Below are 18479 nucleotides of genomic sequence, written 5' to 3' on the forward strand. Positions count from 1 at the left end.
AAGCTTTGATAGTTGGCTTAAACCAAACTTCTGTTCTCTTAATGCCAGTGTGTATATATCACAATAATTTAGAATTATTGCTTCAATAAACTACTGACTGGTAGAGATGGCTGCTGCTTTTACCATGAGATGAAATGAAGTGGGTTTGCCAGTGCCCATTCTCAGGTTTTTGAGCATCTGTGCTCACATTATGTCTACATGAACCAGAACACTTTGACCGATTCCTCAATTGCAGTTGCTCTGCCCCTGGGCTTCTGCTTTCCCTGGCTCAAGTGATCAGTTCCCCACCAGTTGTAGTGAGAGCACATTTTGACCCATGGCTCCCTCCAATTCTCACTGCGCCTTCTTGAACTCAAAAAAAAAAAGCAAGATCAAGAAGGTACGGGGAGAATTGGAGGGAGCAGCGCATCAAAACATGCCCATGCAGGAACTGGTGGGGAATCAATCTCTTGATCTGATGAAAGGAGAAGCCAAGAGGTAGAGCAACAGGAACTGTGGAATCGATTTTCATGTACACTAATACACATGACTGCAGTGATTTCCACTGTCATACCAGCTCCTCATAGTGACACTACAATCACAGGAATTGCTGTAATTGCATGTACTGACTGAGATACACAGGTGCTTCTCATTGATGCAGTATTTACTGAACATATCCTTTGTGAGCCCCTTAAATTATGTGGAGCCAAGTGGGATTAGATTTAGATATGTTCACATTATAGACGACATTAGGGCCAAATGAATTGGCAGATCTTTAAACCTGCGTTTCCCTCTACAGAGCAAATAGTGATACTGTAAAATAATGGCGATCAGGAAAGTAATGCAGGAGAATGAATGTTGTCATATTATTTGGTATTTTTTTTTTAAATCACCCAATTTCTTTTTCAGAAATCAACTTTTGATTTCTTTGAAAAATATCAGCTTTTGATATTTCCTTGTGATATGTTTATTTTCTAGAAAAGAATTGGGACTACTGGTATGTAAGGAAGACAGATATCGTGGATAGAACACAATTGCTTCAATATAAACATAGGTCTAATAGCAAGAGCATTGCATGTGCCTTTCAATTTTCCATACATTGTGTTTGAATTTGTTGCAAATTTGGAATTGGCGACACTACTTACTGAGGCTTCTCTACCTTTGTGGAAGAGCCCCCCTCTTCTGGATTTTTCTAAGACTTCATCTATGATTGCCACACAGATCTTTTTGGAATTCTATACTAGTAGAATAAGTCATAATTATCTCATAAAATCAATTTAGCAGAGACTTTATACTAGACTGCCACTTCTGATTCCTGTTGTTACAGAAATATATGTATCACAATGGTAACTTTTAATAAGACATTGTCTCTTTAACTAATTGTGTTTAGTGACTGTGAGCATGCTTGGTTTATGATAGCCATAACTGTTGACTTTTGAAACTATTGGTTTATTTATATAAGCCTTTAACAGGATTATTTATTGTAAATGAAAGAATTTCTGATCAGAACTGTAATATAACATCTCTTTATTATATTTATTTGTGAAAATACACTGATGGTTCTTTAACTTGGCATCCTTTTTGTCACAGTTTTCACCTTTATTTTCCAGGCAGGCACCAAAAGGTTTTTTATATCATACCCTGTTTGGTTTTAATCGGCAGATATAGCTGGTATGTATTGCTGTTGAGTTGCAAAACTTTTTTGGGCCAGGAAATCCAGATGCCATAGTATAAAACAGAACAGAAGAAGAAACCAAACTGTTTTTTTTCTTCACCCCTACAAGAAGACATATTCCTTCTCTTCCTTTAAGCTGGGAAAGGTCATCTTCTCTAAGCTCCCATCGATACTAATAGAAACAGCTTTCAGGAATTAGTGCTCACTGATAAAACATCAATCAACCATTCAGACGATTAACTTAACAAAGAAATGGTTAGTCAGCATTTGGGAGCAATACTATGAGAGATCACAAGGGGAAATCTTGTATGAGCTTCTTAAAGCAGGGGTGTCAAAGATGCACAGCCTGTGGGATGAAACCAGCACCCTGTAGGGCTTGTATCCAACCTACAAGCAGCTGGCTCCCTCCTGCTTCCTTTTCTGGGGCTGCTACTGCATCACAGCTTGCTTTTGCACAGCTCCCTCTGCTGCTTCCTGCTTCCTTTCAAGCCAAGTCTCCCTTCCCTCCATTAGCTGAGGGCTCCTTCTCTGGAGGAAGGCAGGGGAGGCAAAGGGTGTGAGAGAGCACTGCCCAGGAGAGAGAAAAGTCTGAGTTCCATGGATCCTTTAAGAACAGTAACATTTCAGTTCAGATATAAGCTTTCATACACTTCTTCAGAAAGAGGGAGGGTGGGTAGATGGATTCTTCTGACAAGTACAATTTACATTGAGATAAGCGTGCTCTGCTGTTTTCTTTGAGACTTGATATCTCTCTGTCTCTCTCTTTCTCACACACACACACACGGACACAGGTGTATGTGTGTTGAAAGGAAGGGACACATTGTATGGAAGGGACACAATGAAAGGAAAGGGACACAGTGGAAGCTGTAAAAGGTAAGGACTCTTTTAAACGGTGGAAAACCAGTACAAGTGAGATTAATAAAAGGGAACACAGGCTGTGGCAAATCAAATGCAAGACTGTGATCAGGCAGACAAAAAAGGGACTATGAGGATCATATTGCAAAAAACATAAAGACCAACATTAAAAATTTCTTAAAATATATTAGAAGCAGGAAACCAGCCAGGGAGGCAGTGGGGCCCTTGGATGACCAAGGGGTAAAAGGATTACTGAAGTAGGATAGGGAAATGGCTGAGAAGCTGAATGCATTTTTTGCCTCCGTCTTCACTGTGGAATATTAGAAGTGTTTGCCCGCTCCAGAACCACTAATTTTGGAAGGGATGTTGAAAGGTCTGAGTCAGATTGAGGTGACAAGAGAGGAGGTCCTACAACTGATAGACGAATTAAAAACTAATAAGTCACCAGGTCCAGATGGCATATATCCAAGAGTTCTGAAAGAACTCAAAGTTGAACTTGTGGATCTCCTGACAAAAATATGTAATCTTTCATTGAAATCTGCCTCCGTTCCTGAGGACTGGAAGGTAGCGAATGTCACCCCCATCTTTAAAAAGGGTTCCAGAGGCGATCCGGGAAATTACAGGCCAGTCAGTCTGACTTCAATACCGGGAAAGTTGGTAGAAACCATTATCAAGGACAGAATGAGTAGGCACATTGATGAACACGGGTTATTGAGGAAGACTCAGCATGGGTTCTGTAAGGGAAGATCTTGCCTCACTAACCTGTTACATTTCTTTGAGGGGGTGAACAAACATGTGGACAAAGGAGACCCAATAGATGTTGTTTACCTTGACTTCCAGAAAGCTTTTGATAAAGTTCTTCATCAAAGGCTCCTTAGAAAGCTCAAGAGTCATGGAGTAAAAGGACAGGTGGATCAAAAACTGGCTGATTAATAGGAAGCAGAGAGTGAGTATAAATGGGCAGTCTTCGCAGTGAAGGACGGTAAGCAGTGGGGTGCTGCAGGGCTCAGTACTGGGTCCCATGCTCTTCAACTTGTTCATAAATGAGTTGGGAGTGAGCAGTGAAGCGGCCAAGTTTGCAGATGACACTAAATTGTTCAGGGTGGTGAGAACCAGAGAGGATTGTGAGGCACTCCAAAGGGATCTGTTGAGGCTGGGTGAGTGGGCGTCAACGTGGCAGATGAGGTTCAATGTGGCCAAGTGCAAAGTAATGCACATTGGGGCCAAGAATCCCAGCTACAAATACAAGTTGATGGGGTGTGAACTGGCAGAGACTGACCAAGAGAGAGATCTTGGGGTCGTGGTAGATAACTCACTGAAAATGTCAAGACAGTGTGCATTTGCAATAAAAAAGGCCATTATTATTAGGAAGGGAATTGAAAACAAATCAGCCAGTATCATAAAGCCCCTGTATAAATTGATGGTGCGGTCTCATTTGAAGTACTGTGTGCAGTTCTGATCACCGCACCTCAAAAAGGATATTATAGCATTGGAGAAAGTCCAGAAAAGGGCAACTAGAATGATTAAAGGGTTGGAACACTTTCCGTATGAAGAAAAGTTGAAATGCTTGGGGCTCTTTAACTTGGAGAAACGTCGACTGCGGGGTGACATGATAGAGGTTTACAAAATAATGCATGGGATGGAGAAAGTAGAGAAAGAAGTCCTTTTCTCCCTTTCTCACAATACAAGAACTCATGGGCATTCGATGAAATTGCTGAGCAGTCAGGTTAAAACGGATAAAAGGAAGTACTTCTTCACCCAAAGGGTGATTAACATGTGGAATTCACTGCCACAGGAGATGGTGGCAGCTACAAGTATAGCCAGCTTCAAGAGGGGATTGGATAAAAATATGGAGCAGAGGTCCATCAGTGGCTATTAGCCACAGTGTGTGTGTGTGTGTGTGTGTGTATTTGGCCACTGTGTGACACAGAGTGTTGGACTGGATGGGCCATTGGCCTGATCCAACATGGCTTCTCTTATGTTCTTATGTACTAAGGGGATAGGAGAATTAAAAGGAAATTATTTTAGTTTATTCTGAAAAGTTTTTCTTTAAATTAGATTTCTGTGTAACTATCTGGGATTTTATTTTCTTTCAGAAAGACCCTGATTAGGGATTAGAACATTTGGATTGGTTTCCATTGTTTAATAATCCAATTCCATTGGATTCCATTGTTTAAATATGGAAGAAGATAACGAAGTATTTAAAAATACATTCATGGTTCCATATGTTCCAGTTCAATACATCTCCCTTTCTCTCCTCCCACCTTGTTGGCTGCCTTTCTTCATTTCCCCTTTGCTTTTTCAACTCTTTCATTATCATCACTACCACTTGAGTGGATTTTGCCTAGTCTGAAATCAACTGATTATTTCACTTGGAAAGATCCCCCTATTCAGTTTAAACAAATGAAGGAGGGGGACAAGAAACAATCGAACAGCTTGCAGACTTTATTAGTGGAAAACAAGAGTTCAGTAGCACCTAACAGAATTTGTGGCAGGGCATGGTCTTTTGTGAGTCACTGCTCACTTTTCTAGATACAGCTAGAATGTGAGTCCATTGGTTCTTAGAGAGTGGACTGATTTCAGATGCCAAATGACCTTAGCTGTTGTTGGTAATGAGACAGGAATCCTAGGTCTCAATTCAGCTCTGGAGGATGTTGAGCTTTATTATCAGTTGCAAATTGCAATTCAGCAGTCTCTCTTTCTAATCTCACTTTGAAGTTCCTTTGTAAAAGAACTGCTACTCTTAGGTCAGCAATGTCCTGGAATTTTATATGTTGACCCAATGGTTTTTGAATGTTGTGGTTTCTAATGTTAGACTTATGTCCATTTATTCTTCGCATCCTTCTGGACTGAATTCTCCTGGACCGAATTAAGACTTGGGTTTTCTGTCTAATTACCAATGCTGGTACCTCCATGCTTACTGCCCCTCTGCATATCAAACCTAATCCACTCAAGCCTGCTGTTGTTATTCACCTGCTATTGACATTTGGGCATCTGAAAACACATTTATAAAGTTTATATTCCCAGTATTTCATGTTATGTTTTATGGAATGCATGGTTCAGCTCAACAAAGTAACATTTATGTTAGATCCAGCCCTCATAACAATTGAGTTCAACACCTCTGCTTTAAAGGAACAAACCCAAATGGACCACAGAATGACTACCAAAGCAATAACTAATGGAACCAAAGCAATTAAAATTTAAATTTAAAAAAGATTTTTAAAAGAAGAAGGAAAACTGAACACAACAATTTTAAACATTAAAAAGGCAACTTTCATACGGGAGTCTAACAAGTTTGTTGATTAAAGACCCATGTTGTAGCTTTAAGCAACATCTGTCAAAGTAAATTTAAAAGCTGAGAATTTTAATAATCTGAATCATCTGTATATGACTAAATTAAACAAAGGCTAAAATTATCAACAAGCTTAAAATCTTTACAATACTTTCTGGTATAATTATTTCTTTATACTTTCTGGTATAATTTTTCTGATTATGAAAGAACTTCCTGCAGCTGCTGCTATTAAAAAATAGATATAATATTTCAAACCAATGTATTTTACAAGGTATATTCAAGATATGTATCTAGAAGGTATGTTTCCTGAAGAGTAGATTTCTGATCTTGGATCATAATTGACTGACTGACTGATGGCCATATTACATTTTTCTGGTGGGAAGGGATTTGGAGGAATTGCACAGACTGGGTAGCAGGGAGGAAACCAGCATGTACTTATATGACCCAGTGAGACATTATAACCCAGAAACTTTGTTTTAAACAAACATAAGAGTTTGGGATTACTTCACCTGTGGCTATACAGTGGGTAGAGGGGCACTTCCCAACGCCTTTGAAAGAGGCGTTGGTTCGCCCTCTCCTAAAAAAAAAGTACAGCAGACCCGGCCGAATTGGCAAACTACCGTCCGGTGTCTAACTTACCATTTTTAGGTAAAATTATTGAGAGGGCAGTGGCGTTGCAGCTACAGAGGTTCCTAGATGACGCTTCCGTTCTTGACCCGTGCCAGTCTGGGTTCCGACCGGGCCATGGGACGGAGACAGTGCTGGTCACCTTGGTAGATGACCTCCAGCGGCATCTGGATCGGGGCGGCGCCGCGGTACTGATGTTATTAGACCTGTCGGCGGCATTTGATACAGTCGACCACCAGTTGCTAAAGCGTCGCCTCGCCGACATAGGGGTTGGGGGGTTGGCCCTACAATGGCTTTCCTCCTTCCTCTCTGATCGGGGACAAAGGGTGGCCATTGGGGGTGAGCGATCCCAGAGGCGCACACTTGACTGTGGGGTGCCTCAGGGAGCAGTTCTCTCCCCAATGTTGTTCAACATCTATATGCGCCCCCTTGCCCAGATTGTCCGGAGGTTTGGGCTGGGTTGCCATCAATATGCGGATGACACCCAGCTCTATCTGCTAATGGATGGCCGGCCTGGCTCCGCCCCGGGGAACCTGGATCGGGCCTTACAGGCTGTGGCGACGTGGCTCAGATTGAAGTTGAATCCAGCGAAGACAGAGGTCCTTTGTGTGGGTCGTGGCGCTCGGGGAGGGGAAATAGCTCTCCCAACTTTCGATGGCGCACCATTGGAACCAGCGCGCCAGGTAAAAAGTTTGGGTGTTTTACTGGAGCCTTCATTATCAATGGAGGCCCAGATAGCAGCCACTGCCAAGTCAGCATTCTTCCATCTGAAGCGGGCAAGGCAGTTGGCCCCCTTCCTGGAGCGCCGGGACCTCGCAACAGTGATCCATGCAACGGTCACCTCAAGATTGGACTACTGTAATGCCCTCTACTTGGGGCTACCTCTGTGCCGGACTCGGAAGCTACAGCTGGTGCAGAACGCGTCGGCCAGGCTACTGTTAGGGCTCTCGAAATGGGAGCACATACGGCCGGGGCTGCGCGGACTGCACTGGCTACCAATTATCTACCGAGTCCAGTACAAAGTGTTGGTTATCACCTTTAAAGCCCTATATGGCCGAGGACCAGCCTACCTAAGGGACCGTCTCTCCCCATATGAACCCCAGAGGGCACTGAGGTCAGTGGGTAAAAACAAAATGACCATCCCTGGGCCGAGAGAGGTCAAACTCCAACATACTAGAGTACGGGCCTTTTCAGCGGCTGCACCGGCATTGTGGAACCAGCTTCCGGAGGAGGTGCGGGCCCTGCGGGACCTCGGCCAGTTCCGCAGGGCCTGCAAGACCGCCCTTTTTAGGCAAGCTTATAACGACACTGACTGCTGAGTTGCCTGGTGTAAGAACCGCCATCTATAAGACTACCTAAACTGGCAGAACCAGCGCCATAACAGCTCAATCGCTGCCAGATACACTCATATATATCTAGGCTAATGAAAATCATGTGTTTTAACTTAACTGACTGGTTTTTATGCTTAATTTTAATTGTTAAATTTAAAGTTTTATCATTTATGTTAATGTCTAAGTTGTTGTTAGCCGCCCTGAGCCGCCTAGGCGGGGAGGGCGGGATAGAAATAAAAGTTATTATTATTATTATTATTATTATTACTTTCTGCCTGGTGCTGACAATAACACTGCATAACACTAGATAAGAAGAACAGATCACATGGAGGAGAGGGAAGAAAAAATCTCTCACAGCTCAGTGTTTAAGGTCTTTTTTATGTTGACACATTTTCTGCCTTATTCAAAAAAATATGATTATTTATTTTGCCCATTAAAATGTTAAGATTCTATATGCAAAAAAATGTTCTCAAATGAATAAAATTGTTCTTTTTAAAGATTACTGCATCTATACTTTGCAAATATTGAATCCTTAATTTCAGATTCTGACATTTTTAAATTAAAAATGCTTTCATACAGAACACTAGAAGACAATCTTCATAGTTTTTGCATGATGTCTATTTTTTATCATTAGTTTGTTTTAAAGCAAAATTTAAATATAAAATAAAACAAAGCAAAATCTCATAATTCCTTCATACATACCTTCACAAAATGGAGGGGAACCCTCAAATTGGAGTTGTGCTTTTAACTTACAGAACATCATGTCATTTCCAACCAAGGTGTAGCCAGGATGGCACTTGAATTTGGCAAAGTCCCCTGAAAAATTCATAATGCATACAGTACACATGAGATAGAAGTATATATATATATATAATCTACATGTAAAACTCTGTAGGAACTTGAAAGTGAACTAAAATAACAATCTTACCATATACTAGGGTTTTCTACACCTGATTTCCTGACCATACAAAGGTAGTGGGATTTTTTCCCCCCTTGTATGTGGTAGGGGTCTTTATCAAGGAATAAGAATTCCTCATACATGGTTGGTCATCTGCATCCAAGGCTCATGATGCAGAGCAAGAAAGAAATTCCCCTATAATGTAGTTTCATAGCTAGAATTTTATTTTAAGAAATAGTTGGTTTTCCTTGCCCCACTCCCCCCCCCCCCCGCACATGCAGTTTGAAGATTTTACAGTACAAACACAGCTGGGAAAGGCAACAGGGAAGCACTTTTGAGGTGGCAGAGAGGCATTGGAAGGGGAGGGGAGGGTGAGTGCATGGCGGAGCCCAGATGTGTGTGTGTGTAAATACACCATTTTAATCTGGGAGTGGGGGGTGGTTGTGTTGCCCCAAATCACCCATTTGAATCCAGCTCAAAGGTACTTTAGAGGCTTTAAATACTTTTTATGAAGAGGTATGCTTTGTTTTAAAGTTCCATTTACACATTAATGTATTTAAGTTTTGGGGTTTTTTTACAAAGTAAACAGAACTGAAGTTACTTGCGTGTGTGCTATATGATGAGGGAACAAAATGGGTTATGTTTATGCATTTGTCCATTTATCCCCCACTTTCCTCCCCAATGGGAACTCAACGCAGCTTACATTGTTCTCCTCTTATCTAGATTTTAATGCATAGAGTGGTCAATTTAGGGGCAATTTTTAAAATCTCCCCTCACCCCAATATCCATATGAGCACATATGAATGCAATGGAGGAACCATAAACAAAACAAAATGAACACATGAAGCTGCCTTATATTGAATCGGACTCTTGGTCCATCAAAGTCAGTATTGTCTACTCAGTGGCTCTCCAGGGTCTCAAGCTGACGTTTTTCACACCTATTTGCCTGGACCCTTTTTAGTTGGAGATGCTGGGGACTGAACCTGGGACCTTCTGCTTACCGAGCAGATGCTCTACCACTGAGCCACCTTCCCTCCCCAATGGACTTCAGTGAAGAATACCACTGACCATAGTAAACTTCTGGAAAGACTGGCTGAGTCGGGAGTGGGGAGTACTGTGCTTTGGTGGTTTTGTTCTTACTTGACTGGCCAGTTCCAGAAGGTGTTGCTGGGGGACTGTTGCTTGGCCCCAGGGCTGGCTCGCCCACTAGGCAGTTGCCTAGGGTGCAGGGAGCGAGAGGGCGCCGGATTGGGCTCCCTCCCGGTGCCCAAGATAATGACCTAATTTCCCTCCCTTCCCCCCCACTGCCAGCTCCCTCCCGCCTGTTGCGCTCCCACCTGCCACCACAAAAGCTCACCCCGCTGCTGCTCACCCTGCTCCCGGCATTTGCCCTGCCCTACCGCTGGTGCAGCCAGCTCTCTCCCTCCCACCCCCTAAAGCTCACCCTGCCGCCACCCTCCTTTCCTTGACACAAAATGACTTAAAAGCCTGCCAAGTAGGTTTCCATTTGGCTTTGCAAAACTGCACATACATGAAAATAGATCAACCATAAATGTCACTAACGACAACTTAATCAAACACCAAAGAGGGTTTTTTTTTTTTAAATTCTAAATCAGATAAATTAGTCAACAAAAATTTTAGCTTATTCTGGATTTGAGATAAGGGCAACTCCATATAGAGGGCATTGCAGTAGTCCAGTCTCGAGGTGACCACAGCATGGATCACAGTTGCCAGGTCGCCACACTCAAGGAAGGGGACCAACTGCCTTACCCACCTAAGATGAAAGAAGGCAGATTTAGCAGCGGCTGCTATCTGGGCCTCCATTGTCAATGTAGGCTCCAGCAGCATTCCCAAGCTTCTGACTCTGGGTGCTGTCTTCAGTGGTCCCCCATCAAAAGCTGGTAGGGGGATTTCCCTTCCCAGACTGCTGCGATGCAGGCAAAGGACATCTGTCTTCATTGGATTCAGCTTCAGCCGACTCAGCCAAAGCCACCCTGCCATGGCTTGCAGCACCAGGTCTAGGTTTTCTGGGGCAGAGACAGATTGGCCATCCATCAGTAGATAGAGCTGGGTGTCATCAGCATACTGATGGCAACCCAGCCCATATCTCCGGACAATCTGGGCAAGGGGACACATATAGATGTTAAACAACATCGGAGAGAGCACCACCCCATGAGGCACACCGCAGTTAGGTGGGTGCCTCTGGGACAATTGTCCCCCAATCACCAACCTTTGTCCCCGAACAAAGAGGAAGGAGGAGAGCCATTGCAAGGCCAACCCCTGAATCCCTGCGTCAGCAAGGCGGTGAATCAGCAACTGATGGTCAACCATGTCAAATGCAGCTGACAGGTCCAATAACATCAGTACTGCCAAACCGCCTCGATCCAGATGTCACTGGAGGTCATCTACCAGGGCAACCAGTACTGTCTCCGTCCAGTGACCTGGGCAAAAGCTGGAATGGTGTGGATCTAGGGCGGAAGCATCCTCCAGAAAGCTCTGTAACTGTAGCACTACTGCTCTCACAATAATTTTACCCCAAAACAGTAAATTCGAGACCGGCCGGTAGTGTGCCAATTTGGCCAGGTCTAATGTTAGTTTTTTCAAGAGAGGGTGGACTACTGCCTCTATCTATTTATGATATCCCGTATAGGATATCGAAGCTCCATCCGGCAAGTTCCCTGTGAAGGCAGTCTTCCATTATTGGATGCATGCCTCTCACACTAGACACTTTGCAGCATGATGGAAGGCCGTGGTCTGGTGAAAGAAGTGTCTAGGGCAGCAGGAACCAGGGTCCACGGCAGCAGACAAATTCTGTGTCTGAAGAGAACTGTGGATGGAGGAAATGCATAGGATTCAACCCTATTATTTTCTTACACTACCCCTATAAATCTCCACTGAGAATTAAAAGAAAGGTGCTATTAAAAGGCCCAGACTTTTAATGTCTTTATGGAAATTATGCACTTATGTTACAAATCACTGGGCATTTTGAAAGTGCACTGTTTGGTTGTCAGCAGGTGACACTTTTTTATCTAGTAAACTATGCTTTAAGGAATGTAATGCTTAAAACGTTTTAAAAATGTTTAAAAATGGAAGTGCATTCAGAAAGCTAGGTTTCTATGTGTGATTTGAGAACACGTAACCATCAGCATTATTGAAATTTTACCTATGGATGCCTTTCTAAACAAGAATATTTCAAGAACAGGCAACATATGAAATTGAATTATATAACATAGGCAAAGTAGAACAGAGAACAAGTCTGTAGCTGTGATAAAGACATATCAATTATTACCTATTTCAAAATCATTGTCTTCTGTAAGCAAGTCAGCTTGTGGAACCGCTGGTGGAGGCTGGCACTTCTTAAGCTGATATGCTATAAAATTAAATCAAGAATATCACCACCCCTTTAAAATAAGCATTATTACATGTTGGAAGTCCATTTCTTTTTCTATTTTACTTTATTTAGACTCCATTTTTGTCCCCAATGGGGACCCAAAAATGAACTTGTGATTCTAGCACAATATATGTTCAAATAAAGTCCCCATTCATAACCATTCTAAATTCCTAAATGGGAATAATATCATAAATAGAATTCCAGATATTAACGATTTTTTTAAAAAAAGTTTTAAGATTATTTTACTAGCATAGTTTTACACATATACTGTGTTCAGATAATGAGACACCTATGACTTTAACCTTTTAATAGAAATTAAAGATGACTATGAATTATCCAGCCTGATGCAATCTGCAGTTCAGCTGGGTTTTGCAGATGCCACCTCCTCTTCTACTAACAAAGGCAGTTGAGCCTTGTCCCAGGTATACCTGATCCACAGAGACTACAGGGCTTGTAGGTTGTCAAATTACCACTGGTAATGTTTGTGGCTGCTTGGAATACTCACAATAAATTTCAGAAATGGACAATGTCTCCTAGACGTGAAACCACCTGAATAGAAACTGATATGTCAAAGCACTGTTGCTGGGTGTTGCACAGCTTGTGTGTTAGACATCTCCAGAACATACCTATGATGTGTTGCAGCTGATGGCATGGGAAAATGCAACATGATGCACTAGAGTTCAGCCACTTTGTAGATTCCATCCTATTAACTATGAGTTAGTTTTGACTGGAAAGTACATTTTGAATTGGACTATCACCATGCCTGGCATATATGCTGTCTTCCTTTGCCCTCTCTACCTCACTGTACCAATGTTTTATGGCTAAAAGTCTGATGAATGCCTTAAAATTAAAACTGTTTCCTCTAGTAAGGGGGAAAAAAATACTGCCATAAAAATGAATAACAGGAATCTCAAATAAATTAAAGAAGTTACAGTGTGAATTCCTGCTGCTTAACACTTCTATGTCTTACAGTGGAATCTTATACAAGACTCCACTCTAAGGCCATTATAAATCTGCCTAGGTTTGTGCTGTCAGTCTTTCACTTTGGACTGGAATAGGGTTGTCAGCAGCTTTCTAAAAGTGGACTTCCCACCCCCTGCTACTCCTGTCTGCCCACTGCCACTCAGTTGGCTGGTGGGAGGAAAATGGCAGGTGAAATGGGGAGGGGTGAGTAATCCCTGGTGTCATTATATCACTACTGACATGACCCAGAAGTGACATCATAACATTGGGTGATGCTCTAGCAATCAGTCAAAACTTTAAGTTAACTTATTTATTTATTATTTATTTATTACTTTCAATTTATATCCCGCCCTCTCCGCAAGCGGACTCAGGGCGGCTTACAACATCAACTTACAGAGTTTGTAGTGCTAGAGCATCACTCCAGGCACAATGAAGTCATCATATTGGAGATGCCGACTGTGACCTATCCTCATCATAAATTCCCACCTTCCTCATCTCCCATTGGTCGCCACGCCATGCTGTTGGCAACCCTAGACTAGAACCTGGAATTGTCCCACCTTGTCTAGGAAACGGAACAATTCTTCACAGGAGACTAGGATACCACTGTGTTTCCCTAATACCAAAATGTAATGTCTTACTAAGGAGTGCATGATCTGGGTTAAGTGGAACAGTTTTTTTCCCCATTAAAATGTTAAAACCCAAGTAACTCGGTATTAAATATTTAACATTCATTTTGCAACGAATAATGAAGGCTGATACTCTAGAGGTTTTTATGAAATGAAAATATCATGCCAATTAAACCAATCTAATTTATTTTAACATCACTAGGCAGAAAATATTCTTTTAAAGCTCCAGAGGCAGTACCTCTCTCTCTCTTACACACACACAATTTGTAAGATGAAAAGTAGATGACTTACCATGAAAATTGAGAACAAAGAACCCTCCAGTGGAGAAGTCACTGTGAAACTTGAGGAGGGCTTGATTGCTTGAGCTATACGCTGTTTCAAGAGCTGTATTTCCACTAAAAACTCCCAGCTGAGGTGAATTTTGGTCAGGACCATCCCTAAAGACCAAAAGAAAGAAAGCAATGTCAGCAAAACCATATAATTAAGGTTTAAATTGACTCTATTTTCTCTTGATAGTGATTTTAAATTTTTGAGAAGTCAAGTTAATTCTTATAATTGTACCTTGGGATAATTCAAATCTATGGAGACAGTTAAGAGCCTGACCTTTTTAGAAAAGGTTGGGAAAGCTGTGCAAGTAACATTTATATCTGAACAGGTAAGATACTGTACTGTTTATCTCAGAATCAACACAAGTAATTCATCATATCTTTCTACAGAATAAAAAATTACTTCACATGTGAAAAGCTTTAGTATGAGGCCCAACATTGCTATCATTTCATGTTCTGTCTCAGTCAAGGGAAACCAAATGTGAATGGCACAGTTAGTAAATAAGGCCAATAAAGACATTATTTGCATAAATTTCAACATAAGGCATCACCAAGTAAAGATATTTAGGTAAACATAGGCAACATATTAATTAAAGGAGGGAAATCCCTCAGTTCTACAAACTTATTTTTATCAGACCCCACCCAGTTACATTTTCACCTATTTGAATGAAATGCTGATTGGGCTGTCATCATAGTTAAACCACTCCCTCTCTTCCCCCCTCCCCCATCCTGAAGACAAATGGTTTCATTTTTGTTTTTTTGTTTTTTTAAAAACACACTCAAATATCATTAGATCAATAGAGCAGGTTCTATAAATTCCCAGCTTTCATTTTTAAAAAGTAAGTTTCTAGCCCCCTTTCCTGGCAGAGATATTCCTTCTTAAATAAAATAAATTTTAAAAGATCGGGGGCTTATTTTTAGAGCAAAAGACATAAGCAGTCTAGCTCTTCCCAAAAGTTTTTGTATTTTCAATACTAACTCGGGAAAAGGATACAATGTATTTAAAATGCAGACTGTCTAGCAGTTTGGCAATCTAATCCGTTTGAAAATTTATACTGTGAGAAAAAATAGGGCTCTGAAAAATTCAATACATATTTCTATGCAGACAGCTCTAAACAGCAGTGGCATTTCTAGGACTCAGCATTTGGTTTGGCAGATGGATAAGAATACATTTGCCTCTGGGACCATCACTGCCCCAGTGGTTCCCTCACAACTGAAAGCATTGTTAATCTAAGTTGCTAACATGACAAAATGCAACAGGTTGTACAGTTGCACTTTGATAAAACCTTGCTAACAATAGAACAGTATGGAATGAACATTTATTTCAGTTTATAGCCTATCCCTGACCAATCATCTGGGAAAGTTATATAATCTGTATGAAACTATCAACCATCCTCTTAAAACTCTTGTCGCCTCCCTCCCAGATAACTGATGTTATCTGTTCTATTGGCTCAAAGAAACTAGAAAGATACTGGTGGCAAGACTTGAGAAGGAGCCAATCACATTAGTTGGCCAATCCACATCTTTGTTTCCTTCCCAAAGTTAGCAGAACAGCATTGGAAAGAGTAACACTGCAGTACCTACCGCACCATTTTCAAGGAAGACACAAATTCAGCCTCAAGGCAGAAAGAGAGGGAAATGGAACACCTGATCAGCTGATTAAGACTTATGGCTGAGCATCTGTTCTGCACTTAAACCTGAACTTGCCCAAAGGTATGCGTTTTCAACATGGGTAAAGGGAAAGACCCTAAGAGCAAGAGTGAATTATCTTTGCATCCAAAGGAATAATGTATCCCTGCTACTTCTGTAGTATCTTTCAGCTGCCTTTATAATATGAACCACAACAAAACTGCTCAAGCACCTTGAAGAGGAAGTAGGACTAGGTGGTGAAGTATAAAAATAGGCCACACTCAAAGGGTGATAGTGGCAAATGTGGAATCAGACCCATGGAATCCGTGCTTTTCCTTATGGTTTTCGATATTTAAACCAGAACCAGAACCAGATCATACTGGTTGTAAGCCAGTCCCCCCAGATCACCACTCCTTTGAAAGTGAACAGTGCCCCAGCCCATGGGGCTTTTTTTGTGTGTGTGTGGCTACAGACTGACAGTTGGAGAAAAAGGGCAAAACAAACAAACAAATAAGTCACATACCAAACTGCAATATAGTCATTCACTAGCTCTGTTTGGAGTAAGGTGAAATTGATATATATCCCATGGCCCTGTGGTACAGTAATAAGCCACGTACAATCTTTTGAGTTTGGGTATTCATCTGGAAATCCTGGGGAATACACAGTACCATTCTGAGATGTCACATTATAGCCACAAGGAGCTGAAAAAATAGAAGAAAGAAACTAGTGAAAGATAGCATTTTAAAGACAGACTAGCATTTTCTCTGCTTATCAAGAATACACATTTCTTGAGGGAAGGGTCAAAATTCAATGATAGATTAACATGCTTTACTTTGTGAAAATAACATCTCCAGTTAAAGGGTGTCAGGGAACTGGTAATGAGAAAGACCTTCTGTGACAGTTACCCTGAAGAACCACTTCAGATCAAAATAGATTCTACTAAATTTGATGAACCAATGAATGATTTGTATATTATATATATCATTCCTGTAACCCTATTACACTTTTACATCTGGTTCAAATAGAATTAGGAATATTGCTATGAAAACTAGGTGGTTTGATAGAGACAGTCGAGTCGAAGACCCAGAGACCAAGAAACCTTGAAATTTAAAAATACTAACTCTCATGCTTCCTTAACTCTTTACCTAAAAAACTAATAATCTATATAGGGCTATACTCAGAATAAAAAAAGGAGACACATAAATCCAAGACTTGATTCATGTTATTGCAGGCCTCTATTAATCACGACAACAAAGCTTTTTTGAATATAGTTAATGGTTCCCTAAAGCAAATGTGTAGATCCAGTCCTGCTCAATGGAAGTCTGAGTAAAGTGGAGACTTAGAATACCTACAGTCTTGGATGAACTGCCACTAGTATACAGCACTTTAAATAGCTTATAACATCAACAGAAAAGCAAAAACAACAAGAAACTGTGATAATGATGACACAGTCTCTTCTCCCCTCTCCCCCTCCTGTCCTCACCCTGCAAAACTCTGATGCTGCTAACGAGGTTCCTAACTCCTTCTGCTTTCTCTTTGCAGAAGCTAAAGCAGGAGCAAAGTGGCAAGGAAAATGTGGAATGGATCTCCCACTCAAACCCACTGTCAGAGCAGACTGGAATGATAAATCCATTTCATGTTTTCCTTGCAACTTTGTTTCAATGGAGAGGTTTAACTTCCCAGCATTCCTATGGCCAGCTGAAGCTTCATGAGCTGTGTACTTGCAAATCAAGTGTCCATGCTCTGAGTCAGCTTTGTCTCTCCTCAAATGGAGTGAGAACTAGTGCCTAATGAGTACTCTAACTTGGGTACCCACAGCCAAAGGAGGATATTACACAGAAGAGTCATTGCTAATCTGAATAGATCAGAGGGGGGGGAGACTTGCCATGCCTTGCCATTTCATGTTTTCCCAGGCTGTGAGCCTTTTTTTAAAAGTTTTCTGCTGTGTGATCCTTGTGCTTTTCCTTGATGTTTTATTTTAAAAATTGCATTGTAAAATCCCACTATTCCGTTACTTTTCCATTTTAAACAAATTATTGCAAGAGTTTTAAGCATGTTTGTATTTTAAGTTAAATAATATATTTAATTGTATTTGCTTGTATTCTTTATAAAATCTATATCTCCTCTATCTGGCATTATATTTTAGGACATGCATAGCTCGGCCCCACAAAGTCCCATCATTTCTGTCATATCTGGCCCTCTTAACAAATGAGTTTGACACCCCTGCCCTAAAGGGTTCAGCTACCCAGGTCAACAAAGAAATGTATCCATGCGTTTGGGAACACCAACTGGAAACTATGTTCAATGACCTCAACTCAGTTTTAATATATACATTCTAGAGAAGTTTGAGGAGTTGCCTGCTTGGGATCCAATATCATTGGACGGGGTTAAACTGTCAATTAACCATCTAAAGGCTGGTAAGGTACCTGAGCTAGATTTAGTTCCTCCCAGCCTTCTAATAGCTGATGTTGGTTGGTTGTTGTCTGTATCTGCTGCCTTGTTTATGGCAATTAAAGGAACAAGGATAATACCTGATGAGTAGAGGCAGGTAATAGTAGCACCCTTTTATAAAAAGGGGAAAGAAACAATCCTCCTAATTATTGCCCTATCAGTCTTCCTTTGGTCTTGAGTAAACGATATACATACCATCTATACTTCAAACTAGAAATATTAGATGTGGGTAACTAAAATTCTGGGCCCAGAACAACTGGCTTTAGAAAAGGGATCTCTGCATTGCACCATAAATTGGTTTTGTCTCATTTGACTGAGAAATATTCTACCATTATAGAGGGAGAGCTTTATGCTGCCTTCATCAATTACAGATAGTATTTGATCCTATCTGTATAATGTGTCTACCTAAGGAACTAGAAACCACAACTATACCTTC

General features: G+C 41.2%; 1 protein-coding gene across 1 annotated transcript in view; it reads right to left on the bottom strand.

The window, feature by feature from the left end:
* Positions 1 to 18479, bottom strand: part of CSMD1 (CUB and Sushi multiple domains 1) — a 1753937-nt gene that overhangs the window by 117450 nt on the left and 1618008 nt on the right. Inside the window, exons 43-46 of the mRNA XM_060234944.1 lie at positions 16116 to 16293; positions 13929 to 14074; positions 11947 to 12027; positions 8462 to 8575 (exon numbers count right to left, since the gene is read on the bottom strand). Coding sequence (XP_060090927.1) covers positions 8462 to 8575; positions 11947 to 12027; positions 13929 to 14074; positions 16116 to 16293 — 519 coding nt within the window. The remainder of the gene's footprint in view (positions 1 to 8461; positions 8576 to 11946; positions 12028 to 13928; positions 14075 to 16115; positions 16294 to 18479) is intronic.

Source organism: Heteronotia binoei, chromosome 1 (assembly GCF_032191835.1).
Source record: "Heteronotia binoei isolate CCM8104 ecotype False Entrance Well chromosome 1, APGP_CSIRO_Hbin_v1, whole genome shotgun sequence".
NCBI lineage: Eukaryota > Metazoa > Chordata > Lepidosauria > Squamata > Gekkonidae > Heteronotia > Heteronotia binoei.